This window comes from Rhinoderma darwinii, chromosome 1 (genome assembly GCF_050947455.1).
Source record: "Rhinoderma darwinii isolate aRhiDar2 chromosome 1, aRhiDar2.hap1, whole genome shotgun sequence".
In the NCBI taxonomy this organism is placed as follows: domain Eukaryota; kingdom Metazoa; phylum Chordata; class Amphibia; order Anura; family Rhinodermatidae; genus Rhinoderma; species Rhinoderma darwinii.
This window is the reverse complement of record NC_134687.1, coordinates 24100295-24128107: the sequence shown is the minus strand read 5'-3', so window position 1 is coordinate 24128107 and position 27813 is coordinate 24100295. Positions and strand designations below refer to the sequence as shown.

The 27813-nt window shown below is 44.9% G+C and overlaps 1 protein-coding gene across 3 annotated transcripts in view; it reads left to right on the top strand.

Annotated features, from left to right (window-relative positions):
- Nucleotides 1–27813, top strand: part of THNSL2 (threonine synthase like 2) — an 88352-nt gene that overhangs the window by 34831 nt on the left and 25708 nt on the right. For all 3 annotated transcript variants that reach the window (XM_075848811.1, XM_075848810.1, XM_075848809.1), the window contains 3 exons: nucleotides 15755–15985; nucleotides 18364–18509; nucleotides 26387–26512. In XM_075848811.1, coding sequence (XP_075704926.1) covers nucleotides 15755–15985; nucleotides 18364–18509; nucleotides 26387–26512 — 503 coding nt within the window. The remainder of the gene's footprint in view (nucleotides 1–15754; nucleotides 15986–18363; nucleotides 18510–26386; nucleotides 26513–27813) is intronic.

Here is a 27813-nt window from a genome sequence, read left to right as displayed (position 1 = left end):
CACCACACAGGAGAGCTGACAGCTCCTCTATGCTACACCACACAGGAGAGCTGACAGATCCTCTATACTACACCACATAGGAGAACTGACAGATCCTCTATACTACACCACACAGGAGAACTGACAGCTCCTCCATACTACACCACAGAGTAGAGCTGACAGCTCCTCTATACTACACCACACAGGAGAGCTGACAGATCCTCTATACTACGCCACACAGGAGAGCTGACAGCTCCTCTATACTACACTACAAAGGAGAGCTAATAGCTCCTCTATACTACACCCCACAGGAGGTCTGAAAGATCCTCTATACTACACCACAAAGGAGAGGTGACAGATCCTCTATACTACACCACACAGGAGGTCTGACAGATCCTCTATACTACACCACACAGGAGAGCTGACAGATCCTCTATACTACACAACACAGGAGAACTGACAGCTCCTCTATACTACACCACAGGAGAGCTGACAGATCCTCTATACTACACAACACAGGAGAGCTGACAGATCCTCTATACTACACCCCACAGGAGGTCTGACAGCTCCTCTATACTACACCACACAGGAGAGCTGACAGCTCCTCTATACTACACCACACAGGAGAACTTACAGCTCCTCTATACTACACCACACAGGAGAGCTGACAGCTCCGCTATACTACACCACACAGGAGAGCTGACATCTCCTCTATACTACACCACACAGGAGAGCTGTCAAATCCTCTATACTACACCCCACAGGAGGTCTGACAGATCCTCTACTACACCACACAGGAGAGCTGACAGATCCTCTATACTGCACCACACAGGAGAGCTGACAGATCCTCTATACTACACCACACAGGAGAGCTGACATCTCCTCTATACTACACCACACAGGAGAGCTGACAGATCCTCTATACTACACCCCACAGGAGGTCTGACAGATCCTCTATACTACACCACACAGGAGAGCTGACAGATCCTCTATACTACACCACACAGGAGAGCTGACAGATCCTCTATACTACACAACACAGGAGAACTGACAGATCTTCTATACTACACCACAGGAGAGCTGACAGCTCCTTTATACTACACCACACAGGAGATCTGACAGCTCCTCTATTCTACACCACACAGGAGAGCTGACAGCTCCTCTATACTACACCACACAGGAGAGCTGAGAGATCCTCTATACTACACCACACAGGAGAGCTGACAGATCCTCTATACTACACCCCACAGGAGAGCTGACAGATCCTCTATACTACACCCCACAGGAGAGCCGACAGATCCTCTATACATCTCCACACAGGAGAGCTGACAGCTTCTCTATACTACACCACACAGGAGAGCTAACATACTCTCTATATTACACCACACAGGAGAGCTGACATATCCTCTATACTACATCCCACAGGAGAGCTGACAGATCCTCTATACTACACCACACAAGAGAGCTGCCATATCCTGTATACTACACCACACAGGAGAGTTGACAGCTCATCTATACTACATGACACAGGAGAGCTGAAATATCCTCTATACTACACCACACAGCAGAGCTGACATCTCCTCTATACTACACCACACAGGAGAGCTGACAGCTCCTCTATACTACACCACACAGGAGAGCTGACAGATCCTCTATACTACACCACACAGGAGAGCTGACAGATCCTCTATACTACGCCACACAGGAGAACTGACAGATCCTCTATACAACACCACACAGGAGAGCTGACAGATCCTCTATACTACACAACACAGGAGAACTGACAGCTCCTCTATACTACACCACAGGAGAGCTGACAGATCCTCTATACTACACAACACAGGAGAGCTGACAGATCCTCTATACTACACCCCACAGGAGGTCTGACAGCTCCTCTATACTACACCACACAGGAGAGCTGACAGCTCCTCTATACTACACCACACAGGAGAACTTACAGCTCCTCTATACTACACCACACAGGAGAGCTGACAGCTCCACTATACTACACCACACAGGAGAGCTGACATCTCCTCTATACTACACCACACAGGAGAGCTGTCAAATCCTCTATACTACACCCCACAGGAGGTCTGACAGATCCTCTACTACACCACACAGGAGAGCTGACAGATCCTCTATACTGCACCACACAGGAGAGCTGACAGATCCTCTATACTACACCACACAGGAGAGCTGACATCTCCTCTATACTACACCACACAGGAGAGCTGACAGATCCTCTATACTACACCCCACAGGAGGTCTGACAGATCCTCTATACTACACCACACAGGAGAGCTGACAGATCCTCTATACTACACCACACAGGAGAGCTGACAGATCCTCTATACTACACCACACAGGAGGTCTGACAGATCCTCTATACTACACCACACAGGAGGTCTGACAGATCCTCTATACTACACCACACAGGAGAGCTGACAGATCCTCTATACTACACAACACAGGAGAACTGACAGCTCATCTATACTACACCACAGGAGAGCTGACAGATCCTTTATACTACACAACACAGGAGAGCTGACAGATCCTCTATACTACACCAAACAGGAGGTCTGACAGCTCCTCTATACTACACCACACAGGAGAGCTGACAGCTCCTCTATACTACACCACACAGGAGAACTTACAGCTCCTCTATACTACACCACACAGGAGAGCTGTGAAATCCTCTATACTACACCCCACAGGAGGTCTGACAGATCCTCTACTACACCACACAGGAGAGCTGACAGATCCTCTATACTGCACCACACAGGAGAGCTGACAGATCCTCCATACTACACCACACAGGAGAGCTGACATCTCCTCTATACTACACCACACAGGAGAGCTGACAGATCCTTTATACTACACCCCACAGGAGGTCTGACAGATCCTCTATACTACACCACACAGGAGAGCTGACAGATCCTCTATACTATACCACACAGGAGAGCTGACAGATCCTCTATACTACACAACATAGGAGAACTGACAGATCTTCTATACTACACCACAGGAGAGCTGACAGCTCCTCTATACTACACCACACAGGAGATCTGACAGCTCCTCTATTCTACACCACACAGGAGAGCTGACAGCTCCTCTATACTACACCACACAGGAGATCTGAGAGATCCTCTATACTACACCCCACAGGAGAGCTGACAGATCCTCTATACTACACCCCACAGGAGAGCTGACAGATCCTCTATACAACTCCACACATGAGAGCGGACAGCTTCTCTATACTACACCACACAGGAGAGCTAATATACCCTCTATATTACACCACACAGGAGAGCTGACATATCCTCTATACTACACCCCAGAGCTGACAGATCCTCTATACTACACCACACAAGAGAGCTGACATATCCTCTATACTACACCACACAGGAGAGTTGACAGCTCATCTATACTACATGACACAGGAGAGCTGAAATATCCTCTATACTACACCACACAGCAGAGCTGACATCTCCTCTATACTACACCACACAGGAGAGCTGACAGCTCCTCTATGCTACACCACACAGGAGAGCTGACAGATCCTCTATACTACACCACATAGGAGAACTGACAGATCCTCTATACTACACCACACAGGAGAACTGACAGCTCCTCCATACTACACCACAGAGTAGAGCTGACAGCTCCTCTATACTACGCCACACAGGAGAGCTGGCAGATCCTCTATACTACGCCACACAGGAGAACTGACAGATCCTCTATACTACACCACACAGGAGAGCTGACAGCTCCTCTATACTACACTACAAAGGAGAGCTGATAGCTCCTCTATACTACACCCCACAGGAGGTCTGAAAGATCCTCTATACTACACCACACAGGAGAGGTGACAGATCCTCTATACTACACCACACAGGAGGTCTGACAGATCCTCTATACTACACCACACAGGAGGTCTGACAGATCCTCTATACTACACCACACACGAGAGCTGACAGATCCTCTATACTACATAACACAGGAGAACTGACAGCTCCTCTATACTACACCACAGGAGAGCTGACAGATCCTCTATACTACACAACACAGGAGAGCTGACAGATCCTCTATACTACACCCCACAGGAGGTCTGACAGCTCCTCTATACTACACCACACAGGAGAGCTGACAGCTCCTCTATACTACACCACACAGGAGAACTTACAGCTCCTCTATACTACACCACACAGGAGAGCTGTCAAATCCTCTATACTACACCCCACAGGAGGTCTGACAGATCCTCTACTACACCACACAGGAGAGCTGACAGATCCTCTATACTGCACCACACAGGAGAGCTGACAGATCCTCTATACTACACCACACAGGAGAGCTGACATCTCCTCTATACTACACCACACAGGAGAGCTGACAGATCCTCTATACTACATGACACAGGAGAGCTGAAATATCCTCTATACTACACCACACAGGAGAGCTGACAGCTCCTCTATACTACACCACACAGGAGAGCTGACAGATCCTCTATACTACACCACATAGGAGAACTGACAGATCCTCTATACTACACCACACAGGAGAACTGACAGCTCCTCCATACTACACCACAGAGTAGAGCTGACAGATCCTCTATACTACACCACACAGGAGAGCTGACAGATCCTCTATACTACGCCACACAGGAGAACTGACAGATCCTCTATACAACACCACACAGGAGAGCTGACAGATCCTCTATACTACACAACACAGGAGAACTGACAGCTCCTCTATACTACACCACAGGAGAGCTGACAGATCCTCTATACTACACAACACAGGAGAGCTGACAGATCCTCTATACTACACCCCACAGGAGGTCTGACAGCTCCTCTATACTACACCACACAGGAGAGCTGACAGCTCCTCTATACTACACCACACAGGAGAACTTACAGCTCCTCTATACTACACCACACAGGAGAGCTGACAGCTCCGCTATACTACACCACACAGGAGAGCTGACATCTCCTCTATACTACACCACACAGGAGAGCTGTCAAATCCTCTATACTACACCCCACAGGAGGTCTGACAGATCCTCTACTACACCACACAGGAGAGCTGACAGATCCTCTATACTGCACCACACAGGAGAGCTGACAGATCCTCTATACTACACCACACAGGAGAGCTGACATCTCCTCTATACTACACCACACAGGAGAGCTGACAGATCCTCTATACTACACCCCACAGGAGGTCTGACAGATCCTCTATACTACACCACACAGGAGAGCTGACAGATCCTCTATACTACACCACACAGGAGAGCTGACAGATCTTCTATACTACACCACACAGGAGGTCTGACAGATCCTCTATACTACACCACACAGGAGGTCTGACAGATCCTCTATACTACACCACACAGGAGAGCTGACAGATCCTCTATACTACACAACACAGGAGAACTGACAGCTCCTCTATACTACACCACAGGAGAGCTGACAGATCCTTTATACTACACAACACAGGAGAGCTGACAGATCCTCTATACTACACCAAACAGGAGGTCTGACAGCTCCTCTATACTACACCACACAGGAGAGCTGACAGCTCCTCTATACTACACCACACAGGAGAACTTACAGCTCCTCTATACTACACCACACAGGAGAGCTGTGAAATCCTCTATACTACACCCCACAGGAGGTCTGACAGATCCTCTACTAGACCACACAGGAGAGCTGACAGATCCTCTATACTGCACCACACAGGAGAGCTGACAGATCCTCCATACTACACCACACAGGAGAGCTGACATCTCCTCTATACTACACCACACAGGAGAGCTGACAGATCCTTTATACTACACCCCACAGGAGGTCTGACAGATCCTCTATACTACACCACACAGGAGAGCTGACAGATCCTCTATACTACACCACACAGGAGAGCTGACAGATCCTTTATACTACACCCCACAGGAGGTCTGACAGATCCTCTATACTACACCACACAGGAGAGCTGACAGATCCTCTATACTACACCACACAGGAGAGCTGACAGATCCTCTATACTACACAACACAGGAGAACTGACAGATCTTCTATACTACACCACAGGAGAGCTGACAGCTCCTCTATACTACACCACACAGGAGAGCTGACAGCTCCTCTATTCTACACCACACAGGAGAGCTGACAGCTCCTCTATACTACACCACACAGGAGATCTGAGAGATCCTCTATACTACACCACACAGGAGAGCTGACAGATACTCTACTACACCCCACAGGAGAGCTGACAGATCCTCTATACTACACCCCACAGGAGAGCTGACAGATCCTCTATACAACTCCACACAGGAGAGCTGACAGCTTCTCTATACTACACCACACAGGAGAGCTAATATACCCTCTATATTACACCACACAGGAGAGCTGACATATCCTCTATACTACACCCCACAGGAGAGCTGACAGATCCTCTATACTACACCACAGAAGAGAGCTGACATATCCTCTATACTACACCACACAGGAGAGTTGACAGCTCATCTATACTACATGACACAGGAGAGCTGAAATATCCTCTATACTACACCACACAGCAGAGCTGACATCTCCTCTATACTACACCACACAGGAGAGCTGACAGCTCCTCTATGCTACACCACACAGGAGAGCTGACAGATCCTCTATACTACACCACATAGGAGAACTGACAGATCCTCTATACTACACCACACAGGAGAACTGACAGCTCCTCCATACTACACCACAGAGTAGAGCTGACAGCTCCTCTATACTACACCCCACAGGAGGTCTGAAAGATCCTCTATACTACACCACAAAGGAGAGGTGACAGATCCTCTATACTACACCACACAGGAGGTCTGACAGATCCTCTATACTACACCACACAGGAGAGCTGACAGATCCTCTATACTACACAACACAGGAGAACTGACAGCTCCTCTATACTACACCACAGGAGAGCTGACAGATCCTCTATACTACACAACACAGGAGAGCTGACAGATCCTCTATACTACACCCCACAGGAGGTCTGACAGCTCCTCTATACTACACCACACAGGAGAGCTGACAGCTCCTCTATACTACACCACACAGGAGAACTTACAGCTCCTCTATACTACACCACACAGGAGAGCTGACAGCTCCGCTATACTACACCACACAGGAGAGCTGACATCTCCTCTATACTACACCACACAGGAGAGCTGTCAAATCCTCTATACTACACCCCACAGGAGGTCTGACAGATCCTCTACTACACCACACAGGAGAGCTGACAGATCCTCTATACTGCACCACACAGGAGAGCTGACAGATCCTCTATACTACACCACACAGGAGAGCTGACATCTCCTCTATACTACACCACACAGGAGAGCTGACAGATCCTCTATACTACACCCCACAGGAGGTCTGACAGATCCTCTATACTACACCACACAGGAGAGCTGACAGATCCTCTATACTACACCACACAGGAGAGCTGACAGATCCTCTATACTACACAACACAGGAGAACTGACAGATCTTCTATACTACACCACAGGAGAGCTGACAGCTCCTTTATACTACACCACACAGGAGAGCTGACAGCTCCTCTATTCTACACCACACAGGAGAGCTGACAGCTCCTCTATACTACACCACACAGGAGAGCTGAGAGATCCTCTATACTACACCACACAGGAGAGCTGACAGATCCTCTATACTACACCCCACAGGAGAGCTGACAGATCCTCTATACTACACCCCACAGGAGAGCCGACAGATCCTCTATACATCTCCACACAGGAGAGCTGACAGCTTCTCTATACTACACCACACAGGAGAGCTAACATACTCTCTATATTACACCACACAGGAGAGCTGACATATCCTCTATACTACATCCCACAGGAGAGCTGACAGATCCTCTATACTACACCACACAAGAGAGCTGCCATATCCTGTATACTACACCACACAGGAGAGTTGACAGCTCATCTATACTACATGACACAGGAGAGCTGAAATATCCTCTATACTACACCACACAGCAGAGCTGACATCTCCTCTATACTACACCACACAGGAGAGCTGACAGCTCCTCTATACTACACCACACAGGAGAGCTGACAGATCCTCTATACTACACCACATAGGAGAACTGACAGATCCTCTATACTACACCACACAGGAGAACTGACAGCTCCTCCATACTACACCACAGAGTAGAGCTGACAGATCCTCTATACTACACCACACAGGAGAGCTGACAGATCCTCTATACTACGCCACACAGGAGAACTGACAGATCCTCTATACAACACCACACAGGAGAGCTGACAGATCCTCTATACTACACAACACAGGAGAACTGACAGCTCCTCTATACTACACCACAGGAGAGCTGACAGATCCTCTATACTACACAACACAGGAGAGCTGACAGATCCTCTATACTACACCCCACAGGAGGTCTGACAGCTCCTCTATACTACACCACACAGGAGAGCTGACAGCTCCTCTATACTACACCACACAGGAGAACTTACAGCTCCTCTATACTACACCACACAGGAGAGCTGACAGCTCCACTATACTACACCACACAGGAGAGCTGACATCTCCTCTATACTACACCACACAGGAGAGCTGTCAAATCCTCTATACTACACCCCACAGGAGGTCTGACAGATCCTCTACTACACCACACAGGAGAGCTGACAGATCCTCTATACTGCACCACACAGGAGAGCTGACAGATCCTCTATACTACACCACACAGGAGAGCTGACATCTCCTCTATACTACACCACACAGGAGAGCTGACAGATCCTCTATACTACACCCCACAGGAGGTCTGACAGATCCTCTATACTACACCACACAGGAGAGCTGACAGATCCTCTATACTACACCACACAGGAGAGCTGACAGATCCTCTATACTACACCACACAGGAGGTCTGACAGATCCTCTATACTACACCACACAGGAGGTCTGACAGATCCTCTATACTACACCACACAGGAGAGCTGACAGATCCTCTATACTACACAACACAGGAGAACTGACAGCTCCTCTATACTACACCACAGGAGAGCTGACAGATCCTTTATACTACACAACACAGGAGAGCTGACAGATCCTCTATACTACACCAAACAGGAGGTCTGACAGCTCCTCTATACTACACCACACAGGAGAGCTGACAGCTCCTCTATACTACACCACACAGGAGAACTTACAGCTCCTCTATACTACACCACACAGGAGAGCTGTGAAATCCTCTATACTACACCCCACAGGAGGTCTGACAGATCCTCTACTACACCACACAGGAGAGCTGACAGATCCTCTATACTGCACCACACAGGAGAGCTGACAGATCCTCCATACTACACCACACAGGAGAGCTGACATCTCCTCTATACTACACCACACAGGAGAGCTGACAGATCCTTTATACTACACCCCACAGGAGGTCTGACAGATCCTCTATACTACACCACACAGGAGAGCTGACAGATCCTCTATACTATACCACACAGGAGAGCTGACAGATCCTCTATACTACACAACATAGGAGAACTGACAAATCTTCTATACTACACCACAGGAGAGCTGACAGCTCCTCTATACTACACCACACAGGAGATCTGACAGCTCCTCTATTCTACACCACACAGGAGAGCTGACAGCTCCTCTATACTACACCACACAGGAGATCTGAGAGATCCTCTATACTACACCCCACAGGAGAGCTGACAGATCCTCTATACTACACCCCACAGGAGAGCTGACAGATCCTCTATACAACTCCACACATGAGAGCGGACAGCTTCTCTATACTACACCACACAGGAGAGCTAATATACCCTCTATATTACACCACACAGGAGAGCTGACATATCCTCTATACTACACCCCAGAGCTGACAGATCCTCTATACTACACCACACAAGAGAGCTGACATATCCTCTATACTACACCACACAGGAGAGTTGACAGCTCATCTATACTACATGACACAGGAGAGCTGAAATATCCTCTATACTACACCACACAGCAGAGCTGACATCTCCTCTATACTACACCACACAGGAGAGCTGACAGCTCCTCTATGCTACACCACACAGGAGAGCTGACAGATCCTCTATACTACACCACATAGGAGAACTGACAGATCCTCTATACTACACCACACAGGAGAACTGACAGCTCCTCCATACTACACCACAGAGTAGAGCTGACAGCTCCTCTATACTACGCCACACAGGAGAGCTGGCAGATCCTCTATACTATGCCACACAGGAGAACTGACAGATCCTCTATACTACACCACACAGGAGAGCTGACAGCTCCTCTATACTACACTACAAAGGAGAGCTGATAGCTCCTCTATACTACACCCCACAGGAGGTCTGAAAGATCCTCTATACTACACCACACAGGAGAGGTGACAGATCCTCTATACTACACCACACAGGAGGTCTGACAGATCCTCTATACTACACCACACAGGAGGTCTGACAGATCCTCTATACTACACCACACACGAGAGCTGACAGATCCTCTATACTACATAACACAGGAGAACTGACAGCTCCTCTATACTACACCACAGGAGAGCTGACAGATCCTCTATACTACACAACACAGGAGAGCTGACAGATCCTCTATACTACACCCCACAGGAGGTCTGACAGCTCCTCTATACTACACCACACAGGAGAGCTGACAGCTCCTCTATACTACACCACACAGGAGAACTTACAGCTCCTCTATACTACACCACACAGGAGAGCTGTCAAATCCTCTATACTACACCCCACAGGAGGTCTGACAGATCCTCTACTACACCACACAGGAGAGCTGACAGATCCTCTATACTGCACCACACAGGAGAGCTGACAGATCCTCTATACTACACCACACAGGAGAGCTGACATCTCCTCTATACTACACCACACAGGAGAGCTGACAGATCCTCTATACTACACCCCACAGGAGGTCTGACAGATCCTCTATACTACACCACACAGGAGAGCTGACAGATCCTCTATACTACACCACACAGGAGAGCTGACAGATCCTCTATACTACACAATACAGGAGAACTGACAGATCTTCTATACTACACCACAGGAGAGCTGACAGCTCCTTTATACTACACCACACAGGAGAGCTGACAGCTCCTCTATTCTACACCACACAGGAGAGCTGACAGCTCCTCTATACTACACCACACAGGAGAGCTGAGAGATCCTCTATACTACACCACACAGGAGAGCTGACAGATCCTCTATACTACACCCCACAGGAGAGCTGACAGATCCTCTATACAACTCCACACAGGAGAGCTGACAGTTTCTCTATACTACACCACACAGGAGAGCTAACATACTCTCTATATTACACCACACAGGAGAGCTGACATATCCTCTATACTACATCCCACAGGAGAGCTGAAAGATACTCTATACTACACCACACAAGAGAGCTGACATATCCTGTATACTACACCACACAGGAGAGTTGACAGCTCATCTATACTACATGACACAGGAGAGCTGAAATATCCTCTATACTACACCACACAGCAGAGCTGACATCTCCTCTATACTACATCACACAGGAGAGCTGACAGCTCCTCTATACTACACCACACAGGAGAGCTGACAGATCCTCTATACTACACCACATAGGAGAACTGACAGATCCTCTATACTACACCACACAGGAGAACTGACAGCTCCTCCATACTACACCACAGAGTAGAGCTGACAGCTCCTCTATACTATACCACACAGGAGAGCTGACAGATCCTCTATACTACGCCACACAGGAGAACTGACAGATCCTCTATACTACACCACACAGGAGAGCTGACAGCTCCTCTATACTACACTACAAAGGAGAGCTGATAGCTCCTCTATACTACACCCCACAGGAGGTCTGAAAGATCCTCTATACTACACCACACAGGAGAGGTGACAGATCCTCTATACTACACCACACAGGAGAGCTGACAGATCCTCTATACTACACAACACAGGAGAGCTGACAGATCCTCTATACTACACAACACAGGAGAACTGACAGCTCCTCTATACTACACCACAGGAGAGCTGACAGATCCTCTATACTACACAACACTGGAGAGCTGACAGATCCTCTATACTACACCCCACAGGAGGTCTGACAGCTCCTCTATACTACACCACACAGGAGAGCTGACAGCTCCTCTATACTACACCACACAGGAGAACTTACAGCTCCTCTATACTACACCACACAGGTGAGCTGACAGCTCCGCTATACTACACCACACAGGAGAGCTGACATCTCCTCTATACTACACCACACAGGAGAGCTGTCAAATCCTCTATACTACACCCCACAGGAGGTCTGACAGATCCTCTACTACACCACACAGGAGAGCTGACATCCTCTATACTGCACCACACAGGAGAGCTGACAGATCCTCTATACTACACCACACAGGAGAGCTGACATCTCCTCTATACTACACCACACAGGAGAGCTGACAGATCCTCTATACTACACCCCACAGGAGGTCTGACAGATCCTCTATACTACACCACACAGGAGAGCTGACAGATCCTCTGTACTACACCACACAGGAGAGCTGACAGATCCTCTATACTACACAACACAGGAGAACTGACAGATCTTCTATACTACACCACAGGAGAGCTGACAGCTCCTTTATACTACACCACACAGGAGAGCTGACAGCTCCTCTATTCTACACCACACAGGAGAGCTGACAGCTCCTCTATACTACACCACACAGGAGAGCTGAGAGATCCTCTATACTACACCACACAGGAGAGCTGACAGATCCTCTATACTACACCCCACAGGAGAGCTGACAGATCCTCTATACTACACCCCACAGGAGAGCTGACAGATCCTCTATACAACTCCACACAGGAGAGCTGACAGCTTCTCTATACTACACCACACAGGAGAGCTAACATACTCTCTATATTACACCACACAGGAGAGCTGACATATCCTCTATACTACATCCCACAGGAGAGCTGACAGATCCTCTATACAACTCCACACAGGAGAGCTGACAGCTTCTCTATACAACTCCACACAGGAGAGCTGACAGCTTCTCTATACTACACCACACAGGAGAGTTAACATACCCTCTATATTACACCACACAGGAGAGCTGACATATCTTCTATACTACACCCCACAGGAGAGCTGAAATATCCTCTATACTACACCACACAGCAGAGCTGACATCTCCTCTATACTACATCACACAGGAGAGCTGACAGCTCCTCTATACTACACCACACAGGAGAGCTGACAGATCCTCTATACTACACCACATAGGAGAACTGACAGATCCTCTATACTACACCACACAGGAGAACTGACAGCTCCTCCATACTACACCGCAGAGTAGAGCTGACAGCTCCTCTATACTACACCACACAGGAGAACTGACAGATCCTCTATACTACACCACACAGGAGAGCTGACAGCTCCTCTATACTACACTACAAAGGAGAGCTGATAGCTCCTCTATACTACACCCCACAGGAGGTCTTAAAGATCCTCTATACTACACCACACAGGAAAGGTGACAGATCCTCTATACTACACCACACAGGAGGTCTGAAAGATCCTCTATACTACACCACACAGGAGGTCTGACAGAACCTCTATACTACACCACACAGGAGAGCTGACAGATCCTCTATACTACACAAAACAGGAGAGCTGACAGATCCTCTATACTACACCCCACAGGAGGTCTGACAGTTCCTCTATACTACACCACACAGGAGAGCTGACAGCTCCTCTATACTACACCACACAGGAGAACTTACAGCTCCTCTATACTACACCACAGAGGAGAACTGACAGCTCCGCTATACTACACCACACAGGAGAGCTGACATCTCCTCTATACTACACCACACCACACAGGAGAGCTGTCAAATCCTCTATACTACACCCCACAGGAGGTCTGACAGATCCTCTACTACACCACACAGGAGAGCTGACAGATCCTCTATACTGCACCACACAGGAGAGCTGACATATCCTCTATACTACACCACACAGGAGAGTTGACAGCTCATCTATACTACATGACACAGGAGAGCTGAAATATCCTCTATACTACACCACACAGCAGAGCTGACATCTCCTCTATACTACACCACACAGGAGAGCTTACAGCTCCTATATACTACACCACACAGGAGAGCTGACAGATCCTCTATACTACACCACATAGGAGAACTGACAGATCCTCTATACTACACCACACAGGAGAACTGACAGCTCTTCCATACTACACCACAGAGTATAGCTGACAGCTCCTCTATACTACACCACACAGGAGAGCTGACAGATCCTCTATACTACACCACACAGGAGAGCTGACAGCTCCTCTATACTACACCACACAGGAGAACTGACAGTTCCTCTATACTACACCACTGAGTAGAGCTGACAGCTCCTCTATACTACGCCACACAGGAGAGCTGACAGCTCCTCTATACTACACCACACAGGAGAACTGACAGCTCCTCTATACTACATCACACAGGAGAGCTGACAGGCCCTTTTTACTACACCACACAGGAGAGCCGATAGATCCTCTATAATACACCACACTGGAGAGCTGACAGATCCTCTATACTACACTACACAGGAGAGCTGACAGTTCCTCTATACTACACCACACAAGAGAGCTGACACATCCTCTATACTACACGACACAGGACAGCTGACAGATCCTCTATACTACACCACACAGGAGAGCTGACACATCCTCTACACTACACCACACAGGAGAGCTGAGAGGTATTTTTAATTAAGCATTCCACCTTCAGTTATTTTATTACCTAGGTATAGGGGGTGCAGCAGTTGTGGTTGCATCTGGAGAATAAGGATGGCCAAAAGATCCTTCTGCCCAGTATGTGAAAGCCAGTAGTATTAGTGGCGTAAGATAGACATATGATCCTCTTACAAATTTTGTATTGGGGCCGAGGAGCTTTAAGTTACCCTCTGCTACCGGTCCGTAGATAAATAGCACGTCATAAAATAATTATTTTTCCTCATTGTCTTGGATATTTTCACCCTTTACTGCAGATTTCTTGTGCAGCCGTCTCATGCTTCCTGTTGCCTAAATGTGTGGCACTTAAAACAAACCTGTGTAATATGGAGAAGGAATCTCTTACATAGCAGATAGAGGTTATTTGGACCACTTCAGTATATTGTACTGTTATGATGGTCATCCAGATAAATGGTGAAGTGATTGCCATGTTACGATATCTTACACACCCTACAGAAGACACTGAGCTGCGGGTGGTGAGAATATATAATATTAAATTAAGTAGGATATACATTTACTGCAATGTAGTTAGCCTTGATGCTATCTTCTGCAGGGGTTTAACTATAGGGAGTTCAGTCGTAGCAGTCACAATTGGGCCCTGATTCCTAATGGTAATTCAAAGGCCCCACTGCAATATAAGAAGACACCAGTTTTTTTTTAAAAATGGCACATAGTAGTTGGGGGCCTTGTAACAGATACTGGAGCCCAGGAGTTTTAACTTACACCCCTAATATTCCGTCATTTTTCAAAGACAAGTCCGAAGATATCATTGCAGGCAGTCAGAGATTCCACCCTGTTAATTTCAAGGTGGATCCTCCAAGTTCATGAGATATTGATGAAATGCTCAATGTCAAACGTTTACATCCATTCTGTTTTCATGAAATTTTTTGTATAGTTGATGGAACATCAGATGAGTTGGATGAACCCATCAAAAAACTCTTCAGGGACACTAATTTTGTGAAGAAGCATAATCTGATGAGCACAAACTCAGTGAACTGGGCGCGAGTGATGGTGCAGATTGCCCACTTCTTCTATGGGTATTACCAATGTGCTCCAACTGAGTCCAATGACATGCTGCCTCTAGTGGAAATAGTGGTACCAACAGGTGGAGCTGGGAACATTACAGGTGAGAAGAACATAGCTGCACTGGATTACTATCATTGGATTTTCAGGTAGGAAAAAAGCCAAAACTGTACTTAAACCGTATTCACCAAGTACCTCAGGTGAGCAGAAGGTTGTTTGTATAAATTTGTTTATGGATATATTCAATTTAAGTTCTTATTTGCAATACAATTTCTCCTAGTACTGAGATGGCACAGCCTCACAATCTTACGTCTTGCTGCATGTTTTTCCTATGTCTTGCTTGTTTTCATGTCGCAGTGTCATTGTTTTACATTCAGCCTTCACATACTTCCTGATGCCTCAGTGGGGTAATAAGGCGGCTTTGGCAGGCCAAAAGTTTAGTCAGCGATTATGTAGTCAAAAAAGAAATCACAGAAAAAATCAGCTGATCAAAAAAAAATGACAAAGTAGAATGTAACCTTTAATTAATATATTGGGATAAAAAAGGAAAAATGATTATCCCTCCAAATAATGATGCAAAAAATAATAATACGGGTGAGGGGAGGGGGTGATTTTCTTTTGTTCATTGAGTGGAGAGAACAAGAAAAAACACTGACCCTTCCTAGTCTGAGTAACACCCCCGCTCAAGGGATGACTTCAACCTCCAACCTAACCCTAGATACCCTATTAATGGCCTAGCTAAATATTTATAGTGCATATCTGGTACAGAGGTGGGACGTAGATAGGCAAGTGCACAAATAGAAAAAGCAAAAATGTGCCAAAACTTCAGTCTGTGCACAACAATGGGTAGGCACAAATGAAGGGGGGGAAAACATACCCAGCAAAAATATATACTACAAAAACATACCACAACCACCAGACGGAGGTTGTGAAAGATGAAAAATAAATAAGTACGTCTAGGGAGGTGGCTCTGATTGACTTAAAAAGATAGACATAATAAACTGCATTCCAATGCGTTTCCCCTGAAAATCGTCAGGTTTATTAGGGAAAAAAACTAGTAGTCAAAAAGAAATAGTCAAAAAATAAGATCAATACTTCTAAGACATAATGCAACAGAGCTGAATGTAAAAAGTCCTACTGGTTCAAGATTATCAGCAATGTACAACGGCAAATAAAACCAATGTATCATGTGGGTTGAGGTGCATACAACCCAGGTTACCGTATGTAGGACAGAGAAGGAGAGGATAACCCATCAATTCACGGGGAGGCTCTCCAGGCTAGTCCACTCCTGGAATCCTTCACCCTTAGGGCTCATTCAGACGAGAGTGTATCACGTCCGTGTGACGGCAGTTAAAACAACAACCGGCACACGGACACAGGTATTTCAATGAGGCCGTTCACATGATCGTTGTTTCAACGGAGCGTGTGAAGGGTCAGTGACAAAATAGGACATGTCCTATTATTTTGCGCTTCACGCATCCCTCCATAGACTGTAGTCAAAGGGGGATCTGTGACCACACCTCCCACACAGGTGCACCTTGGACGTGGAAAACTCAAGTTTTTTATGTCCCAGGTTGGCCACGTTCGTTTGAATGTAGCCTTATTATTTTTTGCATAATTATTTGGCGGGATAATAATTTTCCCTTTTTTATCCCAATATATTAATTAAAGGTTACAATTTACTGTGTAATTTTTTTAATCAACTGATTTTTTTTTGTGATTTCTTAAATATGGAATTATGCAGATTCCTTAGACTCCCAGGCTGTGGAAGCCCAAGGGCATTTGCCACAGTCACTATAATCTGGGCATGCTGGCCACCATTTACGGTTTACATGTAGAACTTATCTACTTGAAATTAAGTCACTTTTTAAATCCATTAGATGACTTAACTTGTACTGATCCTGAGTTACATTCTGTATCATATTACAGAGCTGCACTCACTATTCTGCTGGCTTCAAAGCTGAAATCACTCTGCATTCCTTACTGATTCAAAGTCTGCTCTGGTGATTTGCATTCTGGGAAGTCAGGTCTTTACACCAGGCACTGTACAATAATCTGATCTATGGAAATCTTTTCCACTGTGTTTCAGAAGCTCAGATAAGCTTTTATAGGTGTGTCTGACAACAAGCAGGTTGACCGTTCTCAATGACAACCAACAAAATTGTGAATTCTGCTCTGGAGTATGATACATACTGTAGCTTGATATCCATACAAGATAAGTTATGCAATGTATTTACAAAGTGACTCAACTTTTTGTGAAAAATGATATACATGTAGGTGAACATCCCCTTTAAATGAAAGCTCATCATGTTAAAAATTGGCTATAACATTTTGTTAAATTTCAAATGGTGATATGGCCTAGATTTACTGCCTAGCGACTGTATAGAGAAATGAAGGGTTCAAGCGGACATTATCCTCACCATTCTTAAGTTATGACGCTGCAGCAAGTTATATACATGTTCTTCCTCTCTTCTCTCTCAGCGGGGTGTATCGCACAGAAGATGGGCCTGCCAATCCAGCTGGTGGCTGTAGTGAATAGTAATGATATTATTCACCGAACTATACAGCATGGTGACTTCTCCCTTGCGGACACACAGATGACATGGGCCTCTGCAATGGATATTCAGGTAGTGATGACTAAACCGTTTACATATCATTTAACCCTTTCCCTGCCAAGGACATAAGTCATATGTCTCGGCAGGGAAGCACTTCAGTAGTCAAGGACATACCTGAGAAATCCTGGCTACAAATTGCTCTAGTGCATGCTAGATTGCGGCTAGAGCTACGATCCTGATCTTGTTTGAAAGCCTCGCTTTCTCCTGTGAAAATTGAGGGACCATCTTAAAATGCACTTAGCCTTTGTAGTACTTCTGTAGATGTCCTCTTAATTGAAAAGATTGATGAAGGTCCAGGATGACGAGGAGATGTGGAAGGAGCTTTAGATGATGTGAAGATGGTGGTTAGTCCTGCCTTACGTACTGCAACCAGGGCCGTACTGGTAACCAAGTAAAAAATACACAGTGGAGTAGAACTGCAGGGCTTACCTATCCAGGCACTAATGTGTGGTCATAAGTGAAATTTTATGCCACCCGTACCTTAAACACATGTCACACAGATGCCTCCCATATGCCAAAAAATACCATAGGTACATGTGCATATAGAGACTCATTTATAAACCGCTTATCTCTCCACTCATCCATAGACACGTGCAGGGTACACATGTAAATGGGGATAACCACAGGCTGCAAATATATACCTGCCCTCACACACACACACACACACACACACACACACACACATACACAGACAGACACTCACTGTGGTACTCACATGTCCTTACTGAGTATGCCTATGTATAGGCGGACACGCAGCTACACCTAGAAAGTCTAGATGTACTTTTTAAAAGTCTTTTGTAAAACACATCGACAAAAATACACAAAACATATATATACACAAAACTCCAAGGAGAGCAGCACAATAGAAGCGGATGCGTGGGTGCAAACCCGAGGGCCTCGACTTCCAGCCCTATCAGTATAGGCAAATCAATAGAACAGGCAGAAAAAGTGTATATATATATATATATATATATATATATATATATGTATATACACAACTACCGTTCAAAAGTTTAGGGTCACTTAGAAATTTCCTTATTTTTTAAAGAAAAGCACAGTTTTTTTCAATGAAGATAACATTAAATTAATCAGAAATACACTCTATACATTGTTAATGTGCTAAATGACTATTCTAGCTGCAAACGTCTGGTTTTTAATGCAATATCTACATAGGTGTATAGAGGCCCATTTCCAGCAACCATCACTCCAGTGTTCTAATGGTACATTGTGTTTGCTAACTGTGTTAGAAGGCTAATGGATGATGAGAAAACACTTGAAAACCCTTGTGCAATTATGTTAGCACCGCTGTAAAGAGTTTTTCTGTTTAGAGGAGCTATAAAACTAACCTTCCTTTGAGCTAGTTGAGAATCTGGAGCATTACATTTGTGGGTTCGATTAAACTCTCAAAATGGCTAGAAAAAGAGAGCTTTCATGTGAAACTCGACAGCCTATTCTTGTTCTTAGAAATGAAGGCTATTCCATGAGAGAAATTGCCAAGAAACTGAAGATTTCCTACAACACACCGTACTACTCCCTTCAGAGGACAGCACAAACAGGCTCTAACCAGAGTAGAAAGAGAAGTGGCAGGCCCCGCTGCACAACTGAGCAACAAGACCAGTACATTAGAGTCTCTAGTTTGAGAAATAGACGCCTCACAGGTCCTCAACTGGCAGCTTCATTAAATAGTACCCGCAAAACGCCAGTGTCAACGTCTACAGTGAAGAGGCGACTCCAGGATGCTGACCTTCAGGGCAGAGTGGCAAAGAAAAAGCCATATCTGAGACTGGCTAATAAAAGCAAAAGATTAATATGGGCAAAAACACACAGACATTGGACAGAGGAAGATTGGAAAAAAGTGTTATGGCCAGACGAATCGAAGTTTGAGGTGTTTGGATCACACAGAAGAACATTTGTGAGACGCAGAACAACTGAAAAGATGCTGGAAGAGTGCCTGACGCCATCTGTCAAGCATGGTGGAGGTAATGTGATGGTCTGGGGTTGCTTTGGTGCTGGTAAAGTGGGAGATTTGTACAAGGTAAAAGGGATTTTGAATAAGGAAGGCTATCACTCCATTTTGCAACGCCATGCCATACCCTGAGGACAGCGCTTGATTGGAGCCAATTTCATCCTACAACAGGACAATGACCCAAAGCACACCTCCAAATTATGCAAGAACTATTTAGGGAAGAAGCAGGCAGCTGGTATTCTATCTGTAATGGAGTGGCCAGCGCAGTCACCAGATCTCAAACCCATAGAGCTGTTGTGGGAGCAGCTTGACCGTATGGTACGCAAGAAGTGCCCATCAAGCCAATCCAACTTGTGGGAGGGCCTTCTGGAAGCATGGGGTGAAATTTCTCCCGATTACCTCAGCAAATTAACAGCTAGAATGCCAAAGGTCTGCAATGCTGGAATTGCTGCAAATGGAGCATTCTTTGACGAAAGCAAAGTCTGAAGGAGAAAATTATTATATCAAATAGAAATCATTATTTATAACCTTGTCAATGTCTTGACTATATTTTCTAGTCATTTTGAAACTCATTTGATAAATATAAGTGTGAGTTTTCATGGAAAACACAAAATTATCTGGGTGACCCCAAACTTTTGAACGGTAATGTGTGTGTGTGTATATATATATATATATATATATATATATATATATATATACACACAGTGATTCTGGGTAGCAGGATTGTACTGTGTCTTTGTGCATATTTTTATTCCCTACTGAATAACATATAGGAATCCCTTAACATACAATATGCATTCAGGGTGCCCTTTACAGGTATGGGTCTGTCAAAATATCTCCTTACTCTCAAGCCACCCTGACCATTGTTTTTCAAGAAAATGGCTTTGAGGGTGTACAACCCACGATACTCTGCCCTTGTGACATCTTCAGGACTGAGAATTACTTCTCTGGTTCACAACACCTTTGCTGTATTTGCAGCCACTTGCCTATAAGAATACAAATGGTGGGTCAGGTCTGAGTAAAGAAAATGTTTTATATACCTTGTGGTAGAGTCATGTTGTATGGCGTATACATTCTCCACTGGGTATCGCAGAGGCATAGCTAGGTTCTCCAGCACATGGGGCAAAGATTCAGTTTGGCGCCCCCCCCCCCAACCTCTTTCCTGTCAGCTCCTTCCCCCTCGCCATGTTTGTTTTCTCTACCAATCAATGACGTGTCATTTCTTTTCCACATTTTTTTTATGTAACTAGAGCATAAAAACTTTTGTACATTTTACAAGCAATATAGTTCTATACACAACACCAGAACCAAGCTGAGTACATATATGCAGCACCAGAACAAAGCTCATTACATATATACAGCACCAGAACCAAGCTCAGTACATATATACAGCGCCAAAACAAAGCTCAGTACATATATACAGCACCAAAACCAAGCTCAGTACATATATACAAAACCAGAACCAAGCTCATTACATATATACAACACCAGAACCAAGCTCAGTACATATATACAAAACCAGAACCAAGCTCATTACATATATACAGTGCCAGAACAAAGCTCATTATATATATATACAGCACCAGAACAAAGCTCAGTACAAATACATTTCAGTACAGAGATCATTTGCAAAGTCAGGTTAGCAGCTTCCAGTATGACCTGAATAATGGTAATCCTATACTGGGAGTTGCATATACCCCAAAAAATAGTACCCTCCACCAGCTGTAAAGATCATACAGTAATAATTAGGCTTCGTTCTCACCTGCGTCGTGGTTCCGTTCATGGGTTCCGTCAGACCTTTCCGTCAGGGGAACCCACGAACGGAAACCAAACGGAAACCGTAGCTTTCCGTTACCATTTCAATGGTAACGCTTCCGTTGCTAATGATTTCTGTTTGTCTCCGTTTCACAAGGTTTCCGTTTTATTGGCGGTATCAATAGAGTAGTCGACTGTAATCTATCACATCTAACTTACATGTGATGTATTACAGGTGGATCCAACGTGTCAGAGACACACAGGACCCGCTGACACTGAACCCATCAGTCCCACAAACCTGACAAGTTCAGGATTCAGCGTAAGATACAGCTGCTCTGTACACAGGATACAGAGCAGCTGTATCTCAAAAAGTAAAAAGATTTTATAGTTGCACAAAACACACTGATTGACATTTAAAAAAAAAAATCCCTTTCAATGGTGTACATAACCTTTAATGCAAACAATCAGATCGTAACAAACATTGTCCAGTAAAACACGCAGCACATGCAGTTTTACCAAAAGTCGGTGCAGTTTTTAAATGATGTCTGCAAAAAACTCCATGGACATTAACAATCATTTGAAAACTGCGCTGACTCGTGGGAATGCAGCATGTTGACGTGGTTTGCAGCTGTATCGTTGTAAGACAGCAGATACTATATGTATATACTGTACGGGTATGTTCACACAGGGCAGATACGCTGTGTAATAGCACTGCCCTGTGGTGCAGGTTTTCGGCAAGGAATGGCCGCTGCGGAAAACTGAGCAGAAAAAAAAATGGATGCTTAGCATGGTGATGCTTCCCTCCTACGTCCTGCAGCCCTGGGATGATGTTTCATCCCATGTGACCACTATAGCCTCCGATTGACTGCAGCGGTCACATGGGATGAAACGTCATCCCAGGAGGCCGGCCCGGAAAAAGAAACAGAATTCCGCCGCAAAAAAACACAACATCTGCTATTTGATGCAAGTTTTACTTCCCCATTGAATTAAATGAGGAAAACCCGAAACAAATAAGCAGCATTTACGCAAATACAATTAACATGCTGCGGATTAAAAAAACGGACCGCAGGTCAATTACTGAGCCTTATTCCCGCTCATCGTGTGGGTGAGATTTGCTCAAATCTCATCCATTCTGCTGCTACTGCATTTGGGCTTGTCCACACGTAACGGAATTGCTGCGTATTTAAATACGCAGCAAAATACAGTAGCAGTAAAGTGGGTGATACTTATCAAATGCCATCCACACGCTGCGTAAAATTTCGGACCAGAAATTGACCTGCGGTGCGTATTTTTCGTACCGCAGCATGTCAATTCCTGCTGCGGAAAGTGGACTGAATTGCTGCATTTTTCAGAGATGTCACCATCTCCCAACATTGTGAAAAACGCAGCAAAATCCGCACCATTTTTTGCAGCAAAAAACGCAAGAAATGGTGCTGTTTTTCCACAGCAGAATTTCTACTAGTTGCTGCAGAAATTTTCTGTAGCAATTCCAATACGTGTGGAGAAGCCCTTATACTGCGGATTTAGGGTTTGTCCACACACGAAACAGAAAATTACTGCAGCAATTCCGTTGAAAGTCATAGGCACACATGAACAAGTACACATCACACACTATATATACACACGCATCAACACATCACACACTATATATACACACACACATGAACACATCACACACTATATATACACACATGAACACATCACACACTATATATACACACATGAACACATCACACACTATATATACACACATGTACACATCACATACACTATATATACACATGTACACATCAGACACTATATATACACACATGTACACATCACATACACTATATATACACATGTACACATCACATACACTATATATACACATGTACACATCACATACACTATATATACACACACATGAACGCATCACACACTATATATACACACATGTACACATCACATACACTATATATACACATGCACACATCACATACACTATATACAGACATGAACACATCACACACTATATATACACATGTACACATCACATACACTATATATACAGACATGAACACATCACACACTATATATACACATGTACACATCACATGCACTTTATATACACACACACACACACACACACACACACACACACACACACACACATGTACACATCACAAATATGCACATTACATGCACACATTATACACATATAAAGTACACATTGTAACCTCACATGCACTTACCTTTTATGTAGGATAATTGTGAAGGGAATTCTGCAGCTTGATGGCCCGACACAGTGCCGCAGACAGTCTCCCCTCCCCCTCCCTGAAGTCCCGACTGATAACAGAAGCAGCCCGAGGAGGTGTGTAAAGAGTAGGGAGGGGGGCTGGAGGGGGAGATTTGTTAGCAGCACAGACTACAGCTGCTGTTACAGTTGGGCGGCAGTTCTTAGCTGCTGTGCCCTGCGCCTGAGGCCAGAAGCTCACCTAGAAGGCAGGACGCCGACACTGATCGTTGGCGCCCCCTCTAAGTTGCGCCCAGGGCACATGCCCCGCCTGCCCCCCCCCCTAGCTACGCCCCTGGGTATGGTGTTGAAAAACACCATTTGCAAAACCTTCCCTCTGGAACCCATACAAATAGCACTGTCCTTGTACTAATGTAAAGTTGTTTTATTGTTCTAGTTCTTTACCTTCTAAACATTCTACTGCGAGAAGACTTCACAATACAAGTGATATCTTATCTGTACCAAATGTGGGTTCTGATCGATCCCCAGAAGAGCCTGGATCAGCCTAAAATCATGCTCACACTAGTATCACAAACTGGAGACATACCCTTCTCATATGATCCTTACACTTCACCATTTCTGGTTCCTAATTTTGGGAAGTGCTAAGGGATAAGATATTTATCATGCCTACCCTTATCACCTGGTATTGTGTATGTTATGAGGTATGGCATCTGTGATCCACCTTCGACCTACCACCCCACCTCACCTAACTCTATCTGTATATTATTGAGTTGGGAGGTCTTGGGTGTTTTTTGCTTGGTCGATGAGACTCCAAAAGACGGTTTTCGTCTTTGTGACATTTTCTTGGATGTACTCCCCATTGTGAGAGAGCCTGCTCCGAAAGGACCCCAGCAGTAGTGGCAGCCGAATCGTTTACCATTGGGATGGCTTTTACCCATTTGGAGAAGACATCCTAAACCAACAGAGCATAGCAACTATTGCAGCTACCTATTGTTAATGGTCGATTTATATTGCAGACCGTGGTCCGCTGGAGGAACCCGCTGCAATAGCGGCATTAAATTTGGTGCTCTTGGGTTCACTTGAGCACACACCAGGCACTGCTGGGTAACTTCCTCTACTGTCTTGGACATTCCTGGCCAGTATCATTTGTCCTTTAAAATGGACAAGAGTTTATTCTGATCAAGATGTTCTCAAAGGTCGTGATTAAGTCTTATCAATTCTGCTTGTATTTGCTGCAGGACTACCGGCGGAGGAAGTGAACTCTTACCCCCTGGTATTACAAGCGTAGCCTACTTTGTTCGTCTATTGTATCGATCTAGTGGCAGCTAATCTATTCTATAGTGTTAAAATTAGATCCGGACACAGACTGCAGAGCGCCCATGGGCAAAGAATGTGCCTGTTCCCTCCCCAAAATGTAGACAAAATTAACTAAACATATACATGCACATAAAAATATATTGTTAATAAAAAAAGGGAGAACAAATTTGTATTTTATTACTAGTTTAAAATAAACGTTTAAGTAACAAACATAAATAATACATTTAAGTTTCATATTTAACAAATGAGTATAGCACAAAGCACTCATGTAACTGAGATGTAATGATAAAGATAATATTATAATGCTCTCTTATCAAGCAGGATTAAAGGCCATTTTACACAGGCCAATTATTGGGCAAATGAGCGTTCCCGCTAAAACGAGGCGTTAAACAGCTCTTCGCTCTGGCTCATAAATAATTATTATTACTATACTATAGTATTTTTGTTCTTATTTTATCTAAAAATAATATTATATTCTTCGTATTATTATTGTTTCTATTATTGTGGGTGCAGGTAGGATCATGGTACCACCATTGATTTTTCATTTCATACATAGGTGCAATGCTCTGCTGCTGTTAATCGCTCATACGATATGATCCCTTATTTTTACTACAGGAGCCCTACAACATGGAGCGCATCTTGTGGTTGGCTGCAGATTCTGACGGTGTGAAAATCAAAGAAATGATGAATGAATTTAATGAGAAGAAAATGCTCAAGTTACCTCATGAGCTGCACCTACGGGTAGAGTATTAATCCATTGTCATAGGACATTATTGTCACGGCCAGCCCTCGGGACAGGAGCGTGTCACTATTGGATTTGGCTAGACTAAACCTGGGGCAATGTCTAAAGGATTTTACAATCTTCACCTTAAATGCTCCTCACGGGGGGGGGGGGGAGTGCGCGCAACACGATAAGACAGATAAAGAGCAGGCAGGGATCCAAAGACAGAGTCAGGTAATAGTCCAAACATAATCTAAAAAAGCAAACGACAAACATCTTCACAAATAGACCCTTGTTTTTCAGGGAAGTAGTGGTAGTTCAGAGCATATTTTATATATATATATATATACCGTGGATATAAAAAGTCTACACAGCCCTGTTAAAATGCTCCATAATGCTGCCTCCACCATGCTTTACTGTGGGTATTGTGTTCTTTTGGTGATGTGTAGTGTTGGTTTTGCGACAAACATATCTTTTGGAATTATGGCCAAATAGTTCAACCTTGGTCTCATCAGACCATAACACGTTTTCCCACATGCTTTCGGCGGACTTGATGTAGGTCTTTGCAAAACATTGCCGGGCTTGGATGTTTTTCTTTGTTAGAAAAGTCTTCCGTCTTGCCACCCTACCCCACAGCCCAGACATATGAAGAATACGGAAGATTGTTGTCACATACACTACACAACCAGTACCCACCAGAAAGGCCTGCAGCTCCTTTAATGTTGCTGTAGGCCTCCTATAAAAATATGTATCAGTGAAACTTCACCAGAAGACACCATTCCTATTCTGACCTCATTTTTCTGTGAAGGAATACACCTCCATTATACTCTATGACCACCCTCTGTTCTGACCAACGACCACTTTTTTAGCCTAATTTTCAGTAGGAACCCCTTTAAAACTGGGCTTAAATGCGCAGTAAATCATCTCGACGCGCGTCCGTGCCACATCATTGGACAGAAGAGTGGAGGAGACTTGCATGGCGCAACAGGGGACAGAAGCTGCTAGCATTGCGTCTCATCATTGGAGCAAAGAGAGCAGGAGGAGCATTTCCAATACCATGGATCATCATAAGAAAGGAGGGAGAAACAGGGAGGATGAAGGAGAAGGACAACTTTCAGAGAAGGTGGGGTGCAACCCATGTTATCCGAACTGATCAACAAGCAAGGGAGCCTGTAGACTGCCACTGAGATGTCAAGGTTAGCAGTGAGGGGGATATAGGGAGTGGAGCCTGGCAGGAGTCTAACAATGAGGCGAGCCATGGTAAGATGAAAGGGAAGATATGCTGCTGTAATCTACTGTACTGTATAAGAATTAGATTATT